Genomic DNA, 27,116 nt, shown 5'->3' on the forward strand with positions numbered 1-27,116 from the left:
TGGTGGTTTTCATGTGTCCAAAGTCTTTGATACTCCTCCCTGCAACAGGTGCAGCTTTACTCTCCTCCTCTTGAGCGTGACCTGGACTTAGTGACTGACTTCTAACTAATAGAGGACGGGGAGGAAAAAGTAGTGATTTTATATGAAGAAGTCTGGCAGCCTCACCCTCACTAAGTGGTCAAGGTGAATGTCACAGCAGGTCCCCTCCATGGGACGCAATGAGAAAGGCCTATCTCCTCTGTGTTGTTCTTCCCTCAAATCGATAACCTCATTTCTAATCATTAGAAAACCTCAGAGAAATCCAAATCAAGGGACATTCTAAAAAATGTAGCTACTACTCTTTAAGTGTCAAGGCCATAGAAGTGAGGCACTGGGCCTGATTGGAAGAGTACCATGAAATCCATGTGCTAGCCTGGATGGGATCCTGCACCAGAAAAAGAACATTCGTGGAAAAACTGCTGAAATCTGACCCGAATCTGGAGTGCAGTTAATGGTAATCTGCTGAGGCTAAATTCTTAGTTTTGACGAATACACCACAGCTTTGTGAGATGTTAACCTTAGGAAAAGCTGGGCGCAGAGTAGACAGGAACTTTCTGTATCATCTTTCTAATGCTTTTGTAAATCTAAAAAGTATTTCAAAATAAAAAGTACAACATATATTCTGGAAGGTTCTTTCGCAGTTTCTTCAGAGTGGTTAGCAAGACAAATTTATACAAGCTGGTCCACTTTATATTTTATACATTCCAGAGTGTGATTTTTTCCCTTCTTTTCAAAAAGGAGCATGGATGATCAAAAGCAATCCCATGTGGATTTTTAAAAGGTCACTCTGGGAACTAGGTATGCAGAAAAATTGGCTCGAAAGCTGACCCAAGAAAAGAGAACGACTTTGCTTGGGGACGAAGCACCAAGAACTTGGAGCATGTATTGAGTCAATAAAGATACTCCTTGGACCAGAGTGTGCTTAGGGCTTGAGGGGACAACACAGAGAATGTGGTTACTCACCAGGGTGACTTTCCTTTGTGGCTTTAACAGCTTCGGTTTATGGAACGTGGTGGCGATGGGAGCTGTAGAAACACGTCAAGGGTTTAGTTTGCAATTCCTCCCAGGACCCTTAAAGTCCACATACCATGAGCACTACAGACACAGGGTCTTATGGGCCCCTTCCTGCCTTCGTGGAAGAACTTGAGTTTCTGATCCAGGTAACAGTTGGACTGGTGCCCTTCGGGGAATGGTGATCCCCTCCTAGCCTTTGGACATGTCATCCTCTCTCCTCAACAAGGTCGACAAAACACCACCAGCTACAAAGAGGTCAGATGTGCAGGTGAGAACCAAGTACCCTTGGTTAAGGCTGAGGCTGGAACTTTCCCTGGGGCTTCCTCCTAGCTGCACACTAACCCTGATAGTGGTGACCTTTGACCCTCACAGCCACCCTGGGAGGTCATTAGGGAAGGTCTTACTGTCTCCGTTTAACGGAGGAGGAAACCGAGGCTCTTCCTGCCATGTCGTGTAGCTGACTAGTATTTAAATGATTTGGGACTTGAACCCAAAGTCAGGCTCTACCACGTGGTTCTCTGAGTCTCATTTTCATCTCTTTTAGACAGGGCACTGTCTACTCTGATAGAATGAGACAGCAGTACACTGCCCAACCCAGAGCGGGGACCACCCACTTCCCTCCCCAGACCCACACACGCCATGCCTCCCAGGAGGCCCGTGACTCCCAGCCTCTTCTGTCCACCTGACACATGTTCAGATTCAGCACCACCCGCTTCTACCGCAGGGCTCAAAGGGAGCTTAGGGGACATCCTAGAAAGTCCGAGTTGAGAAATGTAATGGATCTTGTCTTGTTATTAAATTATTCACTGGGGCAACACTTATATTCCCCACTATATATCAAAACCTTCGAGGTCTGACCTAAATTAGCCACAGTTATTCTAGGAACTATTTCAAATTTTGATGGTGAAAATGATTCAAAATCTTGAAAGCAAAATGGAGTTACAGATAAATAACCTGGAGAAAAGGATTGAGAAGATGGAAGAAAGATTTAATAAGGACTTAGAAGAAATAAAAAAGAGTCAATATACAATGACTAATGCAATAGATGAGATCAGAAACACTCTGGAGGGAACAAACAATAGAATAACAGAGGCAGAAGACAGGATTAGCGAACTAGAAGATAAAATTGTAGAAATAAATGAAACAGAGAGGAAAAAAGAAAAACGAATTAAAAGAAATGAGGACAAGATTAGAGACCTCTGGGACAATGTTAAACGCTCCAACATTCGAATCATAGGAGTCCCAGAAGAAGAAGACAAAAAGAAAGACCATGAGCGAATACTTGAGGAGATAATAGTTGAAAACTTCCCTAAAATAGGGAAAGAAATAATCACCCAAGTCCAAGAAACCCAGAGAGTCCCCAACAGGATAAACCCAAGGCGAAATACTCCAAGACACATATTAATCAAATTAACAAAGATCAAACACAAAGAACAAATATTAAAAGCAGCAAGGGAAAAGCAGCAAATAACACATAAGGGGATTCCCATAAGGATAACAGCTGATCTTTCAACAGAAACTCTTCAGGCCAGAAGGGAGTGGCAAGACATACTTAAAGTGATGAAAGAAAATACCCTACAGCCCAGATTATTATACCCAGCAAGGATCTCATTCAAATATGAAGGAGAAATCAAAAGCTTTACAGACAAGCAAAAGCTGAGGGAATTCAGCATCACCAAACCAGCTCTCCAACAAATGCTAAAGGATCTTCTATAGACAGGAAACACAGAAAGAGTGTATAAACTTGAACCCAAAGTAATAAAGAAAATGGCTACGGGATCATACTTATCAATAATTACCTTAAACGTAAATGGGTTGAAATTTTCAAAAAGGCTAGGAAACAATTCTCATAGCCATCAATAGTTCAGTGTTGAGTTCATGAATAGTTTTTAAAGTTTGGGACAAACTGTAGTATTTGCTATTTAAAGTACTATTTGTAATTGGCATATTACGATGTAACATTGTTCTTCATTTCCAACTTAAAACGCCTAAAAATGCCTAACAGGTTTTTAGATTTATGAATTTTAGTTGAAATGTATTTTACGACGTTACTAAACCTGCAGAAATATTGAAATATTTCAGAGAACTTATTCACTGTACATTTAATTTATTTTATTTATAAAAGTTATGAATTGTAGAAAGTTTTACTTGTTGGGTCAATTGCTTGTTGCTTCAAATGCTTGTTGCATTTGAAGTGCTAGTTACAAGAAAATCAAATACCTTCAATGTATAAATGCTATTAAGTTTTTAAAGGACTCTGGAGTATAAGTAAGTTTGTTTAAAGAAATTTAGTCTATTCAACCTGAATCAGCTCTGTCAAACATTAATTAAAAGCCTCATTTTAAAAAAATAAATAAATAAATAAATAATGGTGGTGGGAGGGAGGGTTGGGAAGCTGGCTGGAGGTGGAGGTGGTGAAGTTTATAAATCTAATTAAAAATGAAGTTGCATTTCCGTTTTCCAAATCCACCCATCCACCAGCGTACTGTGTCACTAGACATTATGTACGATTTTACTTTGCGACAGAAACCATTACATTTAAAAATTCATTACAGCAAGGTGAGTTACACACATGATGGATGCAGCTTTAATTCTGCCATATATTATTACAGTTAAAATGTAAATGATGAAAAATATTTTGTGCTTATCAGCATTTATGTGGAAAGGTGTTTTACAGTGATATATGATGTTATATTTCTATTATTGTGATGAAAAAAAAGCAATACAAAAAGACGAAGTGTTTATTAAAACATGAAAAAAAAAAAAGAAATAAATGGTTTTGCAGCACTGAAGAGATTATAGAAAGTAAATAAGCTAGATCAGACCTGTTTTATGTAGTAATTTTATAGTTTATTTTAATTATTTCAGTTGTAAAATATTGTTATACTGTTAATTAGTTCTGATTGTTCATATTAAACTATTGTAATGCAAAAAAATAAATAAATAAATAAAATTAAAAAAAAATAAAATAAAGACACCTTTAGTTCTTGCCTCAGGAAATGCCCATCTTCCTCACTTATGGTGCTCTGTCATAATTCCTTGGAGTCAAAGAATAACCCTCATTTTATCCCTAGAACAAATCCAAACTAAATTATACACCTGGTTTTTATCCTTAGAAAAATCTGAGAAACTTTTTCCCTTAAATGAACAGACACCCTTTTGCCCCATCCTGCTTTGCGCAGATCACGTTAGTAGTTCAGAAGGAAATACACTTTAGAATAGTCTGTAGAGGTTGACCCCCCACCACAACCCCCACAGCTCCCTGCTAAAGCTGTGTGTGTCCAATGGCACCCCCCCACCCCGCACCGACCAGCCCACCTCAGGGACAGGGCTCAGATATGATCAGAATCTAGGTGGAGTTTTTCAGACCATATAATCAGGAATGTCACATCCTCCATCTGTCTACCCCCTGTCCTAAATTCACATCAGACTCCAGGTGCTCTTCTCTCCATGGGGGTGACCACTGGCTAGTTTCCTACCTTTGGCAGGAACTGCAGGAGGAACGTCAGCTTTCTCCTTCCGCCTCTTGCCCTTCTTGGGCTGCAGTGGAGCCAAGCTGGTCACGCTAGTGACAGTCTCCCCTGAGCTGTAGAAGAAAAAGGTCCAGGTGAAGGCAAAGGCAGGTTTGTTCCGAGGAAAGGAAGCAACAGTTTCTGAGAACCCAGATGAACCTATGTAAAGTAGGAGTTTTTTAGAGCTGAAATGAGATGGCTCTGTGCTTATCTCCAGGGATGTTTGGTACTGACCCTTGGCTAAGGATGATGAGATGAGCTAATTAGGAATATATACTGTGCTGTGTAAAGTTCCAAAATCTCTGGAGAGACCCAGGGCCAGCTTGCTTACATTGTTTAGGGATGTACAGAAGTTAATGGTTTAACTGAGAAGTTAAAGTTACTCAGTCTGGCTTGGCTATATCACCAGTAGGGTATTAAGATATCATTAAAAACTTCTTGAGCTCCCGTAACACCAGCATTCCTTGCACGTGTCTTTGTAGTTCACAACCCAGAGGCCACCATGATTGGTCATACCTTATCCCCCTGCTGTACCTTCACCTATAAGGTAGAGGCTGAAATGATCCTCAGGAGTGTGGTGGGTGTTTTCAATTATCTGGGTGCTTACTTATATAATCACTGTAGTATCATATTCTATGTGCTATCCATTATAACCCAAAGTAATGGGTAAGCCTTATACTACAGGTAAGAATATCAAGACTCAAAGATGCCAAGTGACTTGCCCTAAGTGGCACTGTTTGTAAGCACACAACACAAAAACTGCAAACCCAGACTGGCTTGATGTGAAACCTGTTGTCAATGCTACCTGCATGATAGAGTTCACCAACTTCCTTAAATGGCCATCAGTCTTCTTTCAAATGCATCCTATTGGCTCCAACAACCCAGAGGAGAGTGCCCCTCTTATCTTCAGACACATAATCGGCCAGGTAAGTACAGTTACTACAAGAGGCTATCTCCATGATAAACAGGACTTCTAGAAATCCATTAAAATATGACCCAATAACCAAAATGAACGAAGGTGGTAAACAGTTTGCACCCAAGAGAAAAGGCTCATACCTAGGAAAACATGCTAAAACTTCCTCAAGAAAGAGGAATCCAAATAAAAATGTACTGCACTTCCTTTCTGCACACACCAGAATGGCAACAATCAAACTTAAGGCAAAGCACTCTTTTGGCAAGGGTGTGAGGAGTCAGACACTCAGAAGTATTGGGGGTACAAGTGGAAACCATTCCTGATGCAGAATAATTCAGCAATCAGGATCACAGGGCTATCAGAATTACAAAGTTTTATGTTCTATGACCTGGCAATTTCACTTCTGAGAATTTATTCTGTGGATGTTCTTGCATAGGTACATATAAGTCATTATAGTGCTTTTGGTAACTGCAGTAGATTAGAAACAACCTAACTGTCCATCAGCATGGGACTGGTTAAGGAAATTATGGTGAATCCATAAACGCACACAAAAGGTCCCTTGAAATTAGAATGAGGAAGCTATTTATACCAGGATAAGGAAAGACCCATTGTTAAGTGAAAAGGCTAGGTGTTGGATAATGTGCAAAATGTGTCACTTTTTGTATAAAAAAGGAGAAAATGATATATATTAGTATTTATGTACACAAGCACAGAGAAACTTTGGAAATATTCATTAAAGAATTTTAAAAGTATTCCTTAGAATGTAATTGCTGAGGAACTAAAGAGACAGAAGAGTGGGCAGGAAGAATGATCACTGCACGTATATTTTTTTATTAATTATTTAACTTTTAAATTTAAATTACTAAACCATGTGATTGTATAGGGGCTTCTCAGGTGGTGCTAGTGGTAAAGAACCCCCTGACGATGCAGGAGACAGAAGAGATGCGGGTTTGATTCCTGGGTTGGGAAGAGCCCCTGGAGGAGGGCATGGCAACCTACTCCAGTATTCTTGCCTGGAGAATCCCGTGGACAGAGGAGCCAGGTGAGCTACAGTTCATAGGGTTGCAAAGAGTTGGACACAACTGAAGTGACTTAGCATGCACACTTGTGATAGAATAATCTTTGGAAAACAGTAAATTAAACACAAATATCTATCTAAATATATATATACATTTAATAAAAGAAAACAGACTATTTTAATATAGTCCTCGACTTTTAAAATAACAAAGACTGAGTCACACAGTGACTAGTGGGGAAATTTCTAAGAATATAGTTCACACCAAGAGTCCCCAAAGATAGCCTATTTTTATTGGGCAGAAACTCTAACTGGCCATGCCTTTAAGTGTAAGGTCAACTGTGTAAACACAAATAGCCAAAGGAATGTGTGTTTACAAAACTCTGGCCACTAAGAGGGAAAAAGGGATCAGAAACCCTCAGGATTGTTTAAATACACAACCACACAGACAGCTTCATTTCCTAGCATCTTAAACTCTTGAAATTTTTTTTCTTTCCATTATAAATTAATGCATGTTCATGTTTTAAAATGGTAATTACAGACATGAAAACAAAGATAATAAGTCTATCATAACCTCTGTAAATATTTCCAGTCTTTTTCCTCTTCTGTGTTTTATTTCTTCTTTTGACTTTTTTTTTTTTTTTTGAGCAGTTCTATGTTCACAACAAAACCGAGCAAAAGGTACAGAGATTTCAGACAGACCACTGCCCAGCCACATTATGAACCTCTTCTACCAGAATGATATATTTGTGATAATTAATGAAACTACTTTGACACATCACTATCACCCAAAGGTCACTGTTTAATTAGGGTTCACTCTTGGAGGTGTACATTCTATGGGTTTGGATAAATTTATAATGTATCCATTACTAGAGTAAGGTACAGAATAGTTTCCATGCCCCTAAATTCCTCCGCGCTCCACCTAGTCATACCTCTCCCCCATCTCTGGCAACCACTATTTACTATCTCCATAGCTTTGCCTTTTCCAGAATGCCATACATTTTCTGAACCTTTTCAGACTGGCTTCACTCACTTAGAAATATGCATTTAGGTTTTCTCCATGTCTTTTCATAGCTTGATAGCTCATTTCTCTTTAATGTCAAATAATATTCCATCGTTTGAATGTACCAGAGTTTATTTATTCATTCATCTACTGAAGGACATCTTTGTTGCGTCCAAGTTTTGGAGATTATGAATAAACAGCTGCTAGCAATGACACCCCACTCCAGTACTCCTGCCTGGAAAATCCCATGGATGGAGGAGCCTGGTGGGCTGCAGTCCATGGGGTCGCTAAGAGTCGGACACAACTGAGCGACTTCACTTTCACTTTTCACTTTCACGCATTGGAGAAGGAAATGGCAACCCACTCCAGTGTTCCTGCCTGGAGAATCCCAAGGACGGGGGAGCCTGGTGGGCTGCCGTCTACGGGGTCGCACAGAGTCGGACACGACTGAAGCGACTTAGCAGCAGCAGCAACATCCATGGATAGGCTTTTAAATTTCAACTCTTCCCTGGCTCTTATACATTGTTTTTTAAAAAATAAAATTGTATTGTATTTTGCATCCTTCTTTTTACTTAATCTACATTTTCCAAATTGATATATCCTCCTACTATTCTAATGACAAGACATGCTGCAGTTTACTTAGCCTTTCCCCAGCATCTAAACATTTGTTTCCCAATTTGATATATAAATAACATTGCTATAAATATATTTGTGCATAATGGTTTTCCATTCTTAGACTTTTGTTTTTGAATTCTTAGACCTAGAAAACTAGTTCAGAAAAAAAGAATCATTTTAAAGGCCATTCAATACCCAGTGTCAAAATGATTTCTGACAAATTAGTACTATTTTATAGCCACTTGATCAATGGATAAGCATATTTATGTTTTCATCCTTTTAACACCAGATTTATCAGTTTAAAAAATTTCTCTCATTTAATAAAGAAAAATGTGATATCTCCTTTTATTTGCACTTCTCTGCTGGCCAGGTTTGTCTAATCGTGTTTTCTCATTTATGAATGATGTATGGACACCTTCTACTATTATTTATTAGGATCCTGAGATTTTCTTATAGATTTGCTTGCACTTTTTACATCAATCTGACATGCTTATTGCAAACATTTCTCCTGTTTTGAATTTTGGCTTTTTGTTAAATGCATGGTCATTTATTTCTGTTAAAATCATTTGACATTTTATTTTTGACCAAGGCCGAACAACAACGTGCTCTGCTATTTTCTTGGCTTTAATGCTCTTGCTCCTTAAAATAAAATGAAAATTTTGAAATATATAAGTCTAAGCCATTAAGTCCAGGGCTTTCTGTAAGCTGAAAAAGATCTCTGCTTTGTCATCACCATTCTCCCCGAAGACAGTAAAACTGCACTAAACTTAGTTCTGCTTCATACCTCAGTCATGAGCCCTCAGATACAATGAGTCCCCACAACGGCATATGACAGACAACTGTTCTCTCAGCATCTTACATCTCCTGTTGAGCCAGCAGGCCTGGTAGGAAATTTTGACAAACGAAGTACATTTTATGATTCACTTACAAGAAAAGTTATTCTACATCTTGGGTTGCAACAGGGCTGTATTTTGTGTCCAACACAAGGGAGTGAGCATTGCTGGAGCCCGTCAAACCGAGGAACATAGAAAATAGGCCGGAAACTCCAGCTAAATTAGAGAGCTGAGTGATTGAACAGAGTGCTATTTGTGGGAAACAAGGCAGTTCTTCTGGATCCAACCAGGGTTGGGGAGGAGGCGCACGTGTGGGCCCCTTGTTGTGACATGCACAAAGTTCCAGCCCAGCTGCCTCTCATAAGAGTCCCCATCCCACAAAGGCTGGGCACTTAGTGGCTGGATCCAGTGAACAGGCTCTGGTGCAGGCAGAAGTGCAATGAATCTGCCTCCACTCTGAGAAGGGAGGTGATACAGGGCAAGTCCCTCACTTCCCTGGGCCACATCTCCCAACCTGCAAAATGGGGAGATGTACCCTTGCTATTCAGCTTCCCAGGTTGCTCAGTAGTAAGAACCCGCCTGCCAATGCAGGAGATGCAGGACACGCGGGTTCGATCCCTGGGTCGGGAAGATCCCCTGGAGAAGGAAACGGCAATCCATTTCAGTATTCTTTCCTGCGAAATTCCATGGACAGAGGAGCCTGGTGGACTCCAGGATAGCAAGGATAGCAAAGAGTCAGACAAGACTTAGCGACTAAATAGCAACAACAACTCCTGCTATCTATCTCACAGAGTTATGACTAGGGTCAGATGAGACAGCTCAGCCTAAATTAGATGGGACATGAGCTACACAGCATGGATCCTGCTCTCCAGCACATGGATGCAGGTGAGGAATGGGGACATTTCACGGTGCCACCCAGGAAGAACAATTTTACCACTTGGTTATCTCATAACCACTTGGTTATCTCTTGACCCTGAGGGGGAGCACAAACTTCAACTTAAATCTTGATCATAAAATCTTTCTGCCTGAGAGAGCACAGTGTGCCCTTCTAGAGCCACTGATGTAGCCACAGACATACAAGTGCCAGGCAGGACAGAGCAGGTGAGCAGGGCGTAGGGAGAGGCTGCACCCGAGTGGTGGGCAGCCGCCCTAGGACACCAGGTAAAGCAGGCAAACTGGATTCTACCAGGCATTGAACTAATTGTGACCAATCATATTTTGCAGAAGCTCAAGTTAATAAGAGCTATATCAGTCTACCCTACACAAGGCATTGTGAAAAGTAACTGATAGCCACAACCTCTGACCCTCTTAGATGGGAAAGTGAAGCCTCAGAGGGGTCAAGGAGGTGCATTGGGATCTGAACCAGTTCCATCTGCTGCCAGGCCCTGAAGCAAGGGCTCTGGGCCCAGCCCAGACAACAGAGAACAAGAAAACTAGGGCAGGAAGAAGGTCAATAGAGCCAGATCCACAATGGCTGCTCTGGACTTAAACCAGCTTCCTAAAGAGAAGGTAGCAGAAGACTTTATCAGCATTTCACTGCATTTTCAGTCTATACTAAATGCAGGACTGTTACACCTGCTCAGAGCTCTGTCCTGGTAAAGGTCGGACTGAGTGCTAGGGTCTGTAGGGTGCTACAGGTCATGACAACTATGTTAGCAACTCACTGTCATTTGCAGTTACAGGTCCCCCCTCACTAAGGTCAACTGCCATCGATAAAGGCCAGGAACTAGTGTAAATAGGGTGAATTTCCTGACATCTGGCTAGAGGCTTCTGAAAGTGCTCCACAGGCTTCCACTACCACACAAGGTCATTCACAATCCATGCCAGGAGCTATGTACAGCCTGTAGAACTTCACTTTCAAGGTGGAAGAATGGTGCTTCCCTTGAAAAGACTTTTTCTCATAAATACGTCATATTATGTCAAGCACACAGAACTGCATCTGGTAAGTAGAAGCACAAAATGGGTGTCACCTATGACTGTCTTACCATAATTGGTATCGTCATGATTATGGAATCTGCTCTCCTTGAATAGGGGGCTGGCTGGACATGGCAGGGTGCTCAGAAATCTGCACCAGGGTGGGAGCACCTACAAAGGACCTGCAGATCCCTGGGGATCCTGATGCATTACCTGATGCACATGACCTTCTTGCATGCATTTTACAAACAGCATCAGCATAAGAGCTGCTCCTTTGTGAGGTAATTGCCAAGGCATCTTCCTGTCCACAGCCTCCCCATGGCCTTTCATCATAAACGGTTTACATCACCTCAGAGGTTCTGCTGGGTCTTGTCATGAGAGCTTGTCCTTTGCAGTCCCTGCCAGTTCTCACAGAGTCTGCACACAGGCTTAGGTTTAGTTTTTAAGTTTAAAATATCTGAACGCCAACTGGTAAGACTAGGAGGTGTTTCCTTAATATTCAGCGGTTCCATGCAGTGTTGGCCTTGGGTCATAAGAAAAATAGCAAAAAGAGATCCCTGGGGTTATCTGCCCAGCATCCACTCACTGCCTTCTAGGGCTGAAGGGACATGTTTGGGTGGCACTGACCTCCAACCCCTGATCAACACAATCTTACCCTCTGGCCATAGAGCATGGTTCAGGTTGGTCCCGTAACAGTGAGTGCAATTGTGTTTGTTCATGAGACCAGGGGTGAAGGCTCCTGCTACCACCTTTCCTTTCCTGTGAGTAGTAGAACTGGCTGGAAGACACATCAAAACCTGGAGGCAACACTGCCCAGAGGAAGGCTGGAACAGAAGTCACTGCCCCAAGGACCCAGTGTCCCCTGGATGGAGGCCCACACCCTGCAGTATCCCCGGTCAGGAGACAGCCAAGTCTTCTCCTGGGTAAGACCATCTGAGCTGTCTTTTCTGTCACTTAGAATCAAAAGGTCCGTAAATAGTATATAGGGCTAGCTATTCATCTAAGAGTTGGCAGTTTTATTCATGCTCTTAGTCTGGGGAGATTAATTTGTACCTAGCAGGCTTTTTATGAGGATTAGAAATAAACCCCATCAAGTGTTCAGCCACAGAGGTACACGGGCACTTGATGAGTAATTATGAGGAATTAGTCCACAGCTGGTATTATCTCACTGAATCCTCATGACAACCCTGAGCCACAGGGACAAAGGCAAGTTGATGCCCATTTGGTGGAAAGTGAACTAGTCCCACAGAAGCTGAGAGACTGGTCCCACGTCACCATGTAGCTGGTGGCATAGTTTCAACTGATGCCAAAACCAGGTGGAGGTTTTTCATGTTATTCTAGGAATAACCAGATCCCATCACCACGGCTGTCTTCCCCTTGCATGCCTCTGCCTGGGGCTCTGAAAGGAGGGAGGTGAGCCTGAGCCCTGGGGTGGGCAAGGAGAAGAGAGCACAGCTATGTCTTCAGGGATGCAGGAGCGAGACCAGGAGACACACACGGGAGCCTGTCGTCCCAGCCCTCACCCACTGGCTTGCTCAGCTGGTGTGGTCACAAGGGAAGACACCGACAAATCAGCGCCTATGACCAGAGCTCACTGGACTTTTCAAAGTCGGGAAGAGGCAGAGCAGCACAGTCATCTCCAGCCAAGTCCTTTCCGCTTCTCCTTCCATTCTCCTTCTGACTTTCCTGCAGCATCTACTTTTTGTCCATTTGTGTGACTGCCAATACCAAAACTCTCAGTCAGTCCCAAGCTCCCCAGGACGCCTGGGCTAGCGTGTAAGCCCGAGCCAGGTGGCCTGGGCTGGTAGCCCTCCTGTTCCTGCTCTCACTGGTCAGGAGACCTCACCAACATCCACACTCTTTTTGTACTGGTTTCTCATCTGTCGGATGGGGAGAATCACAGCAGCCACTCATGGGGCTGTCGTGAGGCCAGAAGAAGATGGTGTGTGTCCCGTGCTTAGCACTGTGCCAGGCATTTAATAAGTGAGGCTTTGCTATTACTTTTAATATGATGACTGCCATCCTCTGGAATCTGCCCTGCCACCATCTCCAGCCTCACCTCCCTGCTGTTCTGCCCTGAATCTCCAAGATTCCTCACCCCACGGACGAAACCCCTTCCCTAGCTGTGCTCTTCTCGCCCCACTTCTATGTGCTGCTGTGCCCCATTCCTCTTGTCCTGGAATGCTCTAACTTAACCTTCAAGACCCAGCCCAGATTTCAGCCCCAGGAGACCCCTGAGACAGGGTTAAGAGCGCCTCCTCTGGGTGCCCGCGACAGTTCTGTGGGCCACAGCTGCTGCCACCGTCTTGAGTCTGAGTCTCCCAGACCTCAAGGCGTGGGCTGGTGTTATTTCATCCTCACCCAATGGGCCTTACAAGCCTACAGAAGAAACACTCATACATATTGACTGAATAATAACAGAACTATTTGCATAAAGTTCACCATTTACCTGTTGGAAGCACTTTATACAGACTAATTCATGAAATCCTCCCAACTCCTTACATGCTAGAGCTATGATTGCTCTCATTTTATCAGAGAGGTTGAAAAATTAGCTAAAGGCACACAGCAATCTATGGCAGAGCTGGCATGTGAACTGAGGCAGCCTGGCCACAGAATCTTTAACCATCACAGCAGACTGCCCTTCACAGAAGGAATAAACGTTTTATAACACTGCTCCTATTCATTATGCTTCAACTTGCTTCAATACACACAAAGCAAGTAGTCACATACCTCAGTTTGGAGCACATATCTTTATATTCTCTTTGAAATCACATCTCTGCCTTCTCTTCAAGACCCTAAACAAATCACTTAGTAAATCCCATACTTTGATTGTGAGGTATGTTTTAAAATGTTTATCAATCTCTGATGTTTCAGAAAAGACTGAAAAATGCTTTAAACTAAGCTCATAAAACACAGTAAAGCTGTGCCTACAATTTATCCAACATGTAAAGAGTCTGTTGACCTGACTGTCTATCCCTGAGAAAGTGTATGCACCAGAAAACATGAGGAAAGCTTGGAAGACTTCAGCTGTAACTGTTATCGGCACAGATAACATAAATGCCCACCTTAATTTCTCCCACTTGGAGATACTTTATTATCTCAAGTGCACAAAAAGAGTTCAAGCAAAAGGTCAGGAAATGTACTGGCTGGGAACTGCCTTTTTGTGACCCCGTCCACCCTCTTGACAACTTTACTGAACTTGAAGAAAGGCACCTGAGTGCACTGAGAAGTCATGGTGTGGGAACACATTACAAATCTATGAAATTGGTGGCCTTTCATTTACAATCTGATTTTCTGGAACTTAGGGGTACAGTTTCACAGTGATCTGTTGAGCTGCTCTCCAGATAGCTAAAATATTGCAGAGCCCTGAGATGCTCGCTAAAGCCCAAGTATCTGCTCCGGGAGAGGGCGATCCGCCATGGGAAAGGAACAGTCCTCCAGCTCTGCAGGTCAAGGCCACCCTCCCAGGAGACAGCAGTTTCCGACATCAGGGCCGGCACGCATGAAGATGAGACTTGTTTTCCTCCCGTTTGAACTTCTCTCAAAAAGTCAAGGAATTCCCTAGAGTCCCCAAGTTCTGCCCCAGTCACTTGGCAAGGCCCCTCTCTCAGTGACCACAGCCTCAGGGCCAGCATGTGGCCTCTTCCGGAGGGTCTCTCCCCTGCCTGAGGGTTTTCGTTCCTGGCAACTTGCCCTGGTCCTGTGCTCTCTGCCTATTCTCCCTCAGGAGGAAGTGGTCAGAGTTCAAAGACAGACATTCATCCCAGTCATGGCTTGAAGGGCCCAGCTGCCCACTGCCATAGCACTGATTATGCCATAGCCCAGAGGTGGGAGCTCCCTGGCACAACAGGGACAGGAAAAAGAAATGCCTGGGCTATAAAGGCAGAGCACAATTCATGTCAAGGCCAGTTAAAATGGAAAGGACTAACCAGCTGACAAGAGAGGCCCCGTGGCAGAGAACAGCCTGCACTAAGTCAAATCAGCATGAGGTTCTTAACAGAAAGATGAGTGCAAGTCAGGAGGGCCCCCAGGTTTAAGCAGGCAGACCCAGTCCCTGCAGGGTCCTGGGGTATAGTGAGTAGAGGCAGGTTTTCCAGAGGCAGATCTGTGGGCTGGCCCAACAGGAGACAGGTCGTGGGATGAGCTTAGCTCAGGCCCCCAACCAGTCTTGCTGACAGCACCAGCGGCTCAAGGCGGCCGCATTTCAGCGGGACTTTATGCTCATCTCTGACCTCTGGCAGGCTTTGCAGGGCTGAAGGAAGACCAAACTCTAATGCCCACCGGGCTGGGGAGACATCCTCACTGTACTTAAAGCATTAGCACCAGCTCGGAATAGATGCAACTGAGGAGGGGAACGCAGGAAGGGAAGGAAGCAGGGCCCAGACTCCCGCACTGCTTGCTAAGGATTTAAGGACAGACACTAGATGCAAATTCTGAGAAACACTGGCAGGCTGACCTCTCCGCAGCCTATGACGTCCCCCAAGCCATAACTTCTTCCAGTGTTTGAAATGCCAATATTTGGAGCCTTTTCAGGGCATATGGTTTAAAAAAAAAAGTAAAATATTTTTCCTGAGGCATAATTTACTCCCCATAAAATTCACTGATCATAAGCATACAATTCAATAATTTTAGCAGATTTATAAAGTTGTACAACCATTGCCTCAATACAGGTTTAGAACATATCTGTCACCCTACAAAAGTTTCCTCTTGCCAAATAAATAATAGTGAATATGGTTGAGTCTATGTCTACTGTTTCAAGAAATCACCAAATTGTCTTTCCAAAGTGGCTATACCATTTTACATGTTCACCAGCAATATACAGTTTCACCACATCCTGGCCAACACTTGACATTGTCTTTTTTATCACAGCCATTGTACTTGGTGTTTAGTGGCATGACATTATGGTTTTAATTACACTTCTTTAATACTAATGATATGGAACACATTTTCATGAATTTGTTAGCCATTTATATATCTTCTTTAGGGAACTATTTATTCAAAACTTTTTGCTCATTTTTAAAATTGAGGTACAGCTGCTGTACAATACTATCCAAGTTGCAGGTATATGACATAGTGACACACATTTTTAAAGGTTATATTCCATTTATACTTATTATAAAATATTGGAAAAAATATTGGTTATATCCCCTGTGTTGTGCCATAAATCCTTGCAGTATACTTATTTTATTTTTTATTTAAATTATTTTACTTTACATTATTATATTGGTTTTGCCATACGTTGATATGAATCTGCCCCGGGTGTACCTGTGTTCCCCATCTTGAACCCCCCTCCCACCTCCCTCCCCATACTATCCCTCTGTTTCATCCCAGTGCACCAGCCCCGAGCATCCTGTATCATGCATCAAACCTGGACTGGTGATTTGTTTCACATGTGATATTTTACATGTTTCAATGCCATTCTCCCTCGCCCTCTCCCACAGAGCCCAAAAGACTGCTCTATACATCTGTGTCTCTTTTGCTGTCTCGCATACAGGGTTATCGTTACCTTCTTCCTAAATTCCATATATATGCGTTAGTGTACTGTGTTGGTGTTTTTCTTTCTGGCTTACTTCACTCTGTATAATATACGTAACAGTTTGTACCTTTTAATCCTTTACCCCATCCTGTCCCTCCTCCTTTCCCTCTCCACACTGATTACCACCAGTTTGTTCTCTTATTTGTGAATCTACTCCTTTTTATTAATATTATATTTACTAGTGTTTCAGTGTTTTGCTAACAATTTAATTTCTTATTACAGGTTATTCAGATTATAGCTTTATTTTTAAATCAGTTTTGGAAAATTTTTGTTTTTCTAGGAATTTTTCCATTTCAGCTATGTTGTCTAATTTGTTAGAATACATTTAGATTATAAGGACTATAACCTTTTAATTTTTATAGGGTTTGTAGGAATTCCTTTTCTCCTTCCTAATTTTGGTAATCGGCTTTTTTCTTTCTCTCTTTTTTATTTTCATGGACAATCTAACTTAAGGTTTGTCAGGTCTACTGATCTTTACAAAGAACCAACTTTTGATTTCACTGATACTTCTCTTTGTGTGTGTGTGTGTGTGTGTCTGTGTCTGTGTGTGTGCACGCGCGTGCGCATGCATTTTCCATGCTATTGATTTCTGTACTAATCTCTATGTTCTTTCTTCTTCTTACTTCAGATTTCACTCACACTTCTTTTTCTAGTTTCTTATGGTGAAAGCTTAACGTATTGATTTTAGACCTTTCTTCTTTCCTGATCTAGGCATTTAAAGGCCATAAATTTTTATGTAAGCACTTCTTTAGCTGCATCCTATAAGTTTTGATATGCTGTGTTTTCATTTTTATTTAACTCAAAATATTTTCTAATTTCTCTTTTGACTTCTTCTTTGACCCACACAGTATTTAAAAGTATGTTGTTTGAACTTTCAAAACATTGAGGAATTTCCCAGATTTCTTTCTGTCATTAATTTCTATTTAATTCTGTTGTGCTCAGAGGACAGACTTCGTATGATTTCTTACATAAATAAAATACCTAATTTTATAAAGATATGTTTTATGATCTAATATATGGTCTATCCTAGAGAATGTTCTTAATACACTTGAGAAGAATATATTGTGCAGTCACTGGGCAAATTATTCTTATTTGTCAGGTAAAACTGCTTCATCTTCTGTGTCCTGGTTGATCTTCTATCAAGGTACTCTATCAATTACTGAGAGTGGAGCATTGACACTTCCAGCTGTTGTTCTAGAATAATTGAAAATCTTTCAATTTTCTGTTTTTTGCTTTACGTATGTTGAGGCTCTGTAGTTAGGCCCAGGAAATGTGTCATATCATCCTGATGAGTTCATCGTCTATAATTAAAAAACTTCCTTCTTCATCTTTAGTAATATTTCTTGTCTTACATGATATCTTATTTGATATGTATGGATGTGAGAGTTGGACTGTGAAGAAAGCTGATCTCCAAAGAATTGATGCTTTTGAACTGTGGTGCTGGAGAAGACTCTTGAGAGTCCCCTGGACTGCAAGGAGATCCAACCAGTCCATCCTAAAGGAGATCAATCCTGGGTGTTCATTGGAAGGACTGATGCTAAAGCTGAAACTCCAATACTTTGGCCACCTCATGCGATGAGCTGACTCACTGGAAAAGACTCTGATGCTGGGAAGGATTGGGGGCAGGAGGAGAAGGGGATGACAGAGAATGAGATGGCTGGATGGCATCACCGACTTGATGGACATGAGTTTGAGTGAACTCCGGGATTTGGTGATGGACAGGGAGGCCTGGCGTGCTGTGATTCATGGGATCGCAAAGAGTCAGACACGACTGAGTGACCGAACTGAACTGAACCACCTCTCTTATTACTGTTTGTATAGAAAAATGTGCTGCTTCTTTCTGCCCTCCACGGATTTAGATGAAAAAATGCAGTCATTCAAATCTGTGTTTCCCTGTAGGTAATAAATTGTTTCGTTTTGGTTGTTTTAAAGATTTTCTCTTTGCCTTTGTCTTTCATAATTTTTTTCTTACTACCTTTCAGAGTCCTCCTTTGTTGGTCTCTTATATTATTTCCAGAATTGATAGTTATGATTATTGGCAGGGAAGAAGAACAGGGAGAAATTGATCTTACCCATCCTGTCTGGAAAAAAGTCTCAAATTTCTAAACACTCTTGAGTTTGCAATATCTACTATAACTATTGTTACCTGCAAGGTGTGTCCCATCAGCTAAAAGGCTAGCCTCTTAGCATATCTGTCACTAATGGACACATTCTGTAGAGTAGGGCATAGGACAAGTAGGCATTGGTGGAAGGGGATCAGGAGTGTTTGTGGTCAGAAGGCATCAAGGTGGTTCAGTCCATCTGCCAGTCCCTTCCCACACAGGGGAACAGTCCTCCAGGAGCAGGTGCCAAGCCTCCTCCAGCATGCACATTGGGCCAGCATAAGTCACATGTTCACTGGCCCCTCTGGGAGTGAGAACCAGAATATGAAATCTGGAAACATGCAAGTGCATGCAGAATACGTGTTTTTAGGTCGATCTAATATGCAGACCTTAAGATAAAGATATGAATTTAACCAATTTCTTGGTAATATCAAAAGAAAGTAAAATAGCAAAGATTTTACATGGCAAAAGGAAGAAAATATTCCTACCTGTTCTGAGGGCATTTCACCAAATAGTGTCTCACTGTGAAAGGAAAAAGAAATAGAAGATGGTAAATAAATACTACCCTAGACATATATGCCCCAGGAACTACTAGGAAATGTAGGTGGCCAGGTGCTGTCCAGTGTTCACACTAACCACCTCTCCAGGTTATCTTTGGATGAGTACAGTAGACTCATAGCAAGGATGTCACAGTGACTCGATATCGTTCAACACCTGGATCAAGCCAGGCGTGAAGCCATAAACCTCAGACTTCCTGGTTACATAGCCCCCAATATTCCTTTTTTTTTTTGACAAGCCAGGTTGAGTTGGATTCTAATCTGAAGAGTCCTGGAATGACAGAGTCACCCAATCTCAGAGCTCTGCCTAAGTTATGAGAAAGTGTTCTCAGGGCAACTTGTTTCTACTTAGATGCTCCTCTCTATAAAGTGGGTTTTCATTCTATGATCAAAGCTCTCCCAGGACTGAAAGGAGGCCCTGGGAAAGACAATTTATTTATTTATCTTTTTTTTGCAATGACATTCTCCATAGTAGGTAGCCTTCAGAAAAAAAAAAAATATTCTAGCTGCAGAGGAAAAATAAGACTACCTAGGCAGTTATCCTAATAAGTGTCCAATCTAAGCTCACTGTTGAACTTAACTCAAATAAAGAAGTAAAGCTGAAACAGCCGCAGGGCCCTGGAGTTGTGTCGTAGAGTGTTACATCAATGGCCCCAGTGAATCACACATTAATATGTTCTATCTCTCCACAACCTTATGCAACTCCCTCCTACACTGACACTGAGCTTGGCCATGTGATGAACTTTGGCCAATGAAACATTAGCCAAAGAATCACAAGCAGAAGCATAAAAGGCCCTGTGCTTTGAGGTTTGTGCTCTCTCTCTCTCATTGCAGGGAACTCTCCTGTTACCACAAAAACAAGCCTGGCTAGCCTACTGGAAGATGAAGTCACATGGAACAGACATAAAACATCCCAGCTGAGGCCCCAAAGCAGCCAGGCCCCAATGCCCCACCAGCAGGCTGAAGCTGCATAAGTGGTCCAGTTGAGGCCAGAAGAACTATTCAACTGACTCCAGTTCAACTTTCTGATCTGTAAATAAAACAGTTGTTTCAAGCTCCTACACTTGAAGTGATCTGTGATGGAGGTGACTAATGCAGGCTCCAGACCAGGATGACAGAATCTCAGCTTTGGGGAGTTTTTTTGGTTTATCTGATCCAACCCCTTGTTAGTAACTGAACTCTTTCTGCATTGTGTTCACTAAATACCTACTATTTGCTGGACAATTTATAATTGCAATAATAATAAAATCACAGTTCTTATTTATTGAACTCATGTCTTCCTGGCACGATTCTAAGCTTACTATATAGGTCAGTGGTTTTTAGTCTGGGGTTTGCATACCCCTGGAGAGAACAGTTTTAAGGACATCATTTTCTGGATCCTCACCTCCCATGGTGTTCTTTTCTTAGAATTCATTCCCCTAGAACTCGCCCTAGGCCTGGCTGTATTCCTTTCCCTCCCTCCCTGTTAAATGAGCCTTTCTACTTCATAAAATTAAGGCATTCCTCTCACCCATCCTGACTTGTACTACAGAGACCTGTCCTGGGGCTAAAAGCCAGTGGGCACATCAATGGCCTCAATGAATCAATAAATGATTTGGACTATTGGTGTCAGTGTTGAGAAAGCAAATGACTAATGACTGGGCACATGAACTTTTCACTAGAGGAGAGGTTTCCAATATTTTGCTTTCAACAAGGATTGAAATATGAGCTAATCCAGCTGTCAGCTGGTAGAGAATTAAAATCATTTTCCATGATAGATCATTATGACTTTTGACATATAACTTGAAAGCAGTTTAAAGTATTGAGTAGTGTAAGGAAACTTCATCCATTGCTGCCTCTTTTCATACTGAGATTTTGCAGAGCTAACATCTATGAAAAATATAGGAATAGCAATGATGCTGAATTCTATTACTAAGTAAATCCATACAAGGCTATATGAAATAAAAATAAAAATCCACTTCCAATAACATTTTACTTCTTGTGATTATTAATTATTTATCTAAATTTATAATCTATTTATGTGGTTTTGATTAATTTTATATTCATTTTCTAAATTTTTACTAATTGTGCAATATTTACTGAGAACTCAATCCAAAAAAAATTTAATACCTAGAGACTTGTGGAATAAGGACATTTTTAAAACCTTAATGCAAAATTTTATACACATACTATTTTACAGAGAAATATAACTAGACCTCGCTTGGAATCTCCCTTAAACATGCATAGCATAATCACTACTGATGACATAACTGCATCACTTGTGTTAGCTAGGGGTCCTCAGAAGCAGAGTCTGTCTGTAAGACAAGGATGCAAGTGCAGAGTCGTATGTGGGAAGGAATCCTGGGAAATCCACTGGCGAGTGAGACCAGGAAGAGAAGAAAAGCAATAAAGGGTGGTTCTGGAGCCAGTCTCCACCATGGGTCACAGCTTAGTACCCAGGGCTCTTGACTCAAAGGCTCTCGGTGTCACACAAGGCAACCACTGTGCATAGAAGCAGAAATTCAGGATATGGTGCTTTTAAATGGTAACTTGTGATCTTCCGGACTCTGAGGACTCTAAAAGGAAGGGCTGTTTCTCTTATCTCTTCTAATAGGAAGATACCTGGGAGCCCGAGGTTCTGGCCACCTTTCTCTGCCTCCTCAGCTTGGGCCACACTATACCCACTACATGGCTAAGGCTCCCAGATGACACATCCAGGCTGAAGGCCATCATCCCCGCTGGGCCTGTCCCTGTCACAGCCATGCCCCGATCCTGCCAGTCCCTGTAGCAGTGTTAGGGCCTCTGAGGTCTGTTCCTGAAGGTTTGGCCAATCTTCTCTAAGGCTACCATGTCCAGGTGAGGGCTAACCCCAGCCTGGACACAGTCTTGCCTGGGCTACAGGATGCCAGCCTGCAGGTGGCAGTTGTACCAGACCGATGCCAATCCGCAAGTTGCTGCGGGAGCTATCAGTTTCTATCTAGGAAGGACCTCAGCAACAACCACATGGAAGGCTGAAGGAAAATTCCTTGGCAAGGTCAGTGCCCAGATGGCTGAGGTTTTCTTGAACAGAAACACGAAGGCTGAGGATGGGGCTGGGCTTGGGCTCTACCACTCCCTTGTTTGGGGACTTGGACAAGCTCCCCATCTGTGTCCTTGGTCAAAAGGGAGCAACAAAGGCTGTTGTTCAGGCTGGCAGTAAGGATTCGTGAGAATATGGAGGGACCAACAAAGGGTCTAGCCTGCAGTGGGTACTCAGGCTAAGCCCTTGACAGCTCACAGGGTTTCAGACACTGTGTGCAGGTACACATGAGGCCATCTGGGCCCACTCCCATAGGGTTGAGGGCAGCTAAGACCTGGGTTCCCAGTGGCTCTTTGAGAGGCCTGGAGTATATTCCTTGTCTGCCTTGTTGACTCTGGAAAAGAAGGACTTCTACTCAACTACCTATGTGGCTCTGTTTCCCTGTTCCTGCCCACAGCCTAACAGGACTTGCAGTTCCAGGCAGATTTCTCCATTATGCCCATGAGTCCAGGAAAAGATGCCTTTACAGCAAAACAGGCTTGGGGACTGCCCATGTGGCATCCAAACTGCAGCAGCTGGGAGCAAAGCAGCTGGGAGACAAAGTCATTTGCCCACCATTTGGTGAGCAGCTGTCATCTGCCAAATTCCAAGGAGAATGGGTCAGAGGCACAGTCCCTGCCTTGCACGCTATCCGCCTGGAGGGAGGCAAATACATTTGCAAATGTGCAACATGCGCCACGAGCTCATCAAAGTCATCAAGGGTTTGCAACAGGAGAAAAGCTTGGACACCGTGGAGAAGGTGGGCGCAGGCATGGAGGGGGGCACCTGGAGTGCAGCACAGACGCACCAAGCACAGTGGACAGGACGCAGGCTGCGCAAGACGGACTGTCTATAGCTCTGGCTCTGTCGCCAGTGCTTCGGGGCTCTGTGCTCCCATCCGGGTCATCATCACTCTTCTCCACTCTACTCAGGCCCTGGAGGCTGACCTCTGTGCACTTCCCTCTGGCTTCAGGTCTGGGTGGCAGGACCAAAGGAACGCATCCCTGGGACATGTGAAGGAGGAGGGCAGGAAGGGGCTGAGGAGTAGAGGCTCCTGGCTCACTCCCTGATCCCGCCTGGTGTGGCCTGGCTGAGTCCTTCCAAGGCTCCTAGTGGTGACAACTCTCTGAAAGCTCTCACAAGTTCCAGAACCTCTCCTCCTCTTGTCCTCTAAGCTCCGGGGTGAAAACAGCATCCCATCGGTGTTGGTTCCTGAGGGCCTTCCTCTCCATCTCTCCCTGGTTCCCTTAACCCTGCCCGCACCTCTGCAGAGAATCCCCTCTAGAAATGCTGCTCAGTGTCCCTGTTTTGTTTTTCACTTAACCCATGAGCTCCAAATGTAATACTTGCCAGCTTTATGAACTTAGGCTAACAGGAATCATTATTATATATATTAATAACTATACCCACATGTCATCATAAATACAGGATACTTACAAGGAACCAGAAGGTGTTAAGGGTTTCATTTGTGGTTTTTTTAACTTAATCCTTACAACCATCCTGTGAGACTGATATACTGCTGTACTCCTCACTAGTTAGATGGAGAAGGTGAGGCATGGCAGGTAAGTCATCAGATAGGACACGAAGCGTTGTCACTTAACTGGAGTTATTTTAATTCCAAAGCCCAGCTATTACCCAGGTCATCTCTGGGAACTGCAGTGTCCCCATCTATTTCAGAATTCCTAAGTGGGAGGGCACAGGAAGGGTATTTCAGAGAAAATACACAGGAGCTGGTGGAAAAATGTTATGGAGTCTTGGTGAGAGAAGGGGGCAAGGGAAAGAAAGCAGGCACTATTCATAGGGAGATAAGAATTAGAGTCGCCACTACTGCAATCACTAAGGAAGAAAGATTAAAGCAGGAAGGGGCTGAAGACAGAATCCAGGGGACATGGACATCGACAAAGAAGGAGGCAGAAGGAAGTGAACACTCAGACTGGACAGGAGAAAGGAAGGGAAGCCTTTCTAATCCCTGCCAGGAACAGTGTCAGATGCTGTAATTAAATTAAGAACACACAGCAATATTCAGTCTAAAGAAGGAGGTGTCCATTCCATGTCATTTAATAAACAAGAAAGCCAAAGTTCAGAGTGTGTAAGGAATGTGTCTAAAAACCCAGTCTTGAGCAGCAGAACCAGAATCAAACCCAGGGTCATCTGACTCTACAGCCTCTTCTGGAAGGAAGAGAGAGGTTAAGGGCACTCAGAAACCGCAGAAGGAAGGGATTTAAGAAAAGGGGGGAACTGCAATGATGTCAACAGTGGTTACAGTTGATTTTAGCAGAGTCTAAGGGAGACATACCTCCCCCGCTTACTTTGCTTACCAGTCACAGGTAAATAACCCCTGACTCAGGATGCGTTTTTCAACCAAAGTGATACCTTGCCCAGCCATCTTCCGTCTGTCTGTGGTTTGCTTGTGCTCTCACTCCAGACATGACTTGATCCACTCTCTTACCTCTGGATTTCCTCTTGCTAAACACAGACTGCCAGATGATGGTTAGGGTGAAGAGCAGAACACTGAGAATCCCCACGCAGCACACGAGCACAGCATACACGTAGAGATCTGAAAGGCAGGGACGCGAGGGTCATTGCCAGGACAGGGCACACCAGAGGAGATGCGCCAAATAAAAAAAACTTCACACACTATCAAAGTTCAACTCAAAATGAACTACATGCCTAAATGTAAAGTAGACACAGGAAAACTTCTGGAAAAAGAGAAGAAAAATCTTTGAGATCAAGAACTAAGCAGAGAATTTTTAGACTTAACACCAAAGCATTACTCAAATAAGGAACACTTATTAAATTGGATTTCATCAAAATTTAAAACTTGTGTTCTATGAGTGTCTGTATGAAGAATGAGATAACCCATATACCTATCAGAATAACCAAAATAAAACTAGGACGATAACAGACGCAGACGAGGATATGAATAAACTGGGTCACTCAGACCTTGCTGGTGAGAATGTTAAATGGTACAGCCACTTCTGAAAACAGTTTGGTGGTTTCTAAAAGGACACACCTCATGCAATGAGCTGACTCACTGGAAAAGACTCTGATGCTGGGAAAGGTTGGGGGCGGGAGGAGAAGGGGACGACAGAGAATGAGATGGCTGGATGGCAACACCGACTCTGTGGACATGAGTTTGAGTGAACTCCGGGAGTTGGTGATGGACAGGGAGGCCTGGTGTGTGTGATTCATGGGGTCGTGTAGAGTCGGACATGACTGAGCGACTGAACTGAACTGAACTGAAAAGGACACATCAACAACTACCATGCAACTCAGCAATCGCTTTCTGGGGTACTTGTTCAGAGTAATGAAAACTTCAGTTCAGTTCAGTCGCTCAGTCGTGTCTGACTCTCCGCGACCCCATGAATCACAGCATGCCAGGCCTCCATGTCCATCACCAACTCCCGGAGTTCACTCAAACTCATGTCCACAGAGTCAGTGATGTCATCCAGCCATCTCATTCTCTGTCTTCCCCTTGTCCTCCCGCCCCCAACCTTTCCCAGCATCAGAGTCTTTTCCAGTGAGTCAACTCGTCGCATGAGGTGGCCAAAGTATTGCAGTTTCAGCTTTAGCATCAGTCCCTCCAATGAACACCCAGGATTGATCTCCTTTAGAATGGACTGGTTGGATCTCCTTGCAGTCCAAGGGACTCTCAAGAGTCTTCTCCAACACCACAGTTCCAAAGCATCAATTCTTCGGCGATCAGCTTTCTTCACAGTCCAACTCTCACATCCATACATGACCACGGGAAAAACCATAGCCTTGACTAGACAGACCTTTGTTGGCAAAGTAATGTCTCTGCTTTTTAATATACTATCAAGGTTGGTCATAACTTTCCTTCCAAGGAGTAAGCGTCTTTTAATTTCCTGGCTGCAATCAGCATCTGCAGTGATTTTGGAGCCCCAAAAAATAAAGTCTGACACTGTTCCCACTGTTTTCCCATCTATTTCCCATGAAGTGATGGAACCAGATGCCATGATCTTTGTTTTCTGAATGTTGAGCTTCAAGCCAACCTTTTCACTCTCCTCTTTCACTTTCATCAAGAGGCTCTTTAGTTCCTCTTCACTTTCTGCCATAAGGGTAGTTTCAAATGAAAACTTAAGTTCACACAAAAACCTGGCTGTGTAAGTTTGTAGCAATTTTATTCATAATAGCCCAAAACTGGAAAGAGCCCAGATGTTCTTCAATGGGCAAACGGTTAAACAGTGCTCCATCCACACTATGAAACACTTCTCAGTGATAAAAGGGAACAACTCTCAGCACAGAGTTATACTAAGTGAGAAAAAAATCCCCCCAAATTACATACTGTATGATTTTCTTTATACAAAGTTTCTTGGAGTGACAAAAATGGTAGCAATGGAGAACAGATTAGTGGTTGCCAGGGGTTAAGGAGGGAGTGGGTGGGAAACGAATGGGTCTTGCTATCAGGGAGCCTTGTAGTAAATATTCCGTATCTCAGCTGCATCAGTGTCAATATCCTGGTTGCAACGTTATACTGCAGTTTTTCCAGATGATGCCTTGAGAGAAACTGGATAAAAGGGTGAAACTGGTACAAGGAATCTCTCTGTATTACTTATTAGAAATATACGTCAATCTACAAATATCTCAAAATAAGTTTGCTTTACAGTCCAAAGATTAAATCATGGTCATATCTATCTTAAACCAGGCTGCTATAACAAAATACCAAAGATTAGGTGAATTAGACGACAAAAATTTATTTCTCACTGTTCCAGTGACTAGAAAGCCCAAGATCAAGGCACTGGCAGGTCCAGTGTCTGATAAGGACTCTCTTCCTGGTTTGGAGATGTCTTCTCCTGGTATCCTCATGTGGAGAACAGAGAGAGAGCAAGTAAGCTCTCACAGGTCCCCTTCATATAAAGACACTAATCCCATTCATGAGGGCTCAATGCTCATGACCTCATCACCCCCCGCCCCCCGCCCCCGCAACCCCTACCTCCTGATACCATCACATTTAGGGTTAGTTAGGATTTCAACATACAGATTTTAGGGGACACGAGCATTCAGC

The 27,116-nt window shown here is 42.9% G+C and overlaps 1 protein-coding gene across 1 annotated transcript in view; it reads right to left on the bottom strand.

The window, feature by feature from the left end:
• The window catches only part of VSTM4 (V-set and transmembrane domain containing 4), an 85,297-nt gene that overhangs the window by 24,046 nt on the left and 34,135 nt on the right, over window positions 1-27,116 (bottom strand). Inside the window, exons 4-7 of the mRNA XM_055425260.2 lie at window positions 24,540-24,647; window positions 18,985-19,018; window positions 4,533-4,639; window positions 1,003-1,064 (exon numbers count right to left, since the gene is read on the bottom strand). Of these exons, the coding sequence (XP_055281235.1) occupies window positions 1,003-1,064; window positions 4,533-4,639; window positions 18,985-19,018; window positions 24,540-24,647 (311 nt within the window). The remainder of the gene's footprint in view (window positions 1-1,002; window positions 1,065-4,532; window positions 4,640-18,984; window positions 19,019-24,539; window positions 24,648-27,116) is intronic.

This window comes from Moschus berezovskii, chromosome 12, assembly GCF_049115385.1.
Source record: "Moschus berezovskii isolate FMDL1 chromosome 12, NW_MosBer_1.0, whole genome shotgun sequence".
In the NCBI taxonomy this organism is placed as follows: domain Eukaryota; kingdom Metazoa; phylum Chordata; class Mammalia; order Artiodactyla; family Moschidae; genus Moschus; species Moschus berezovskii.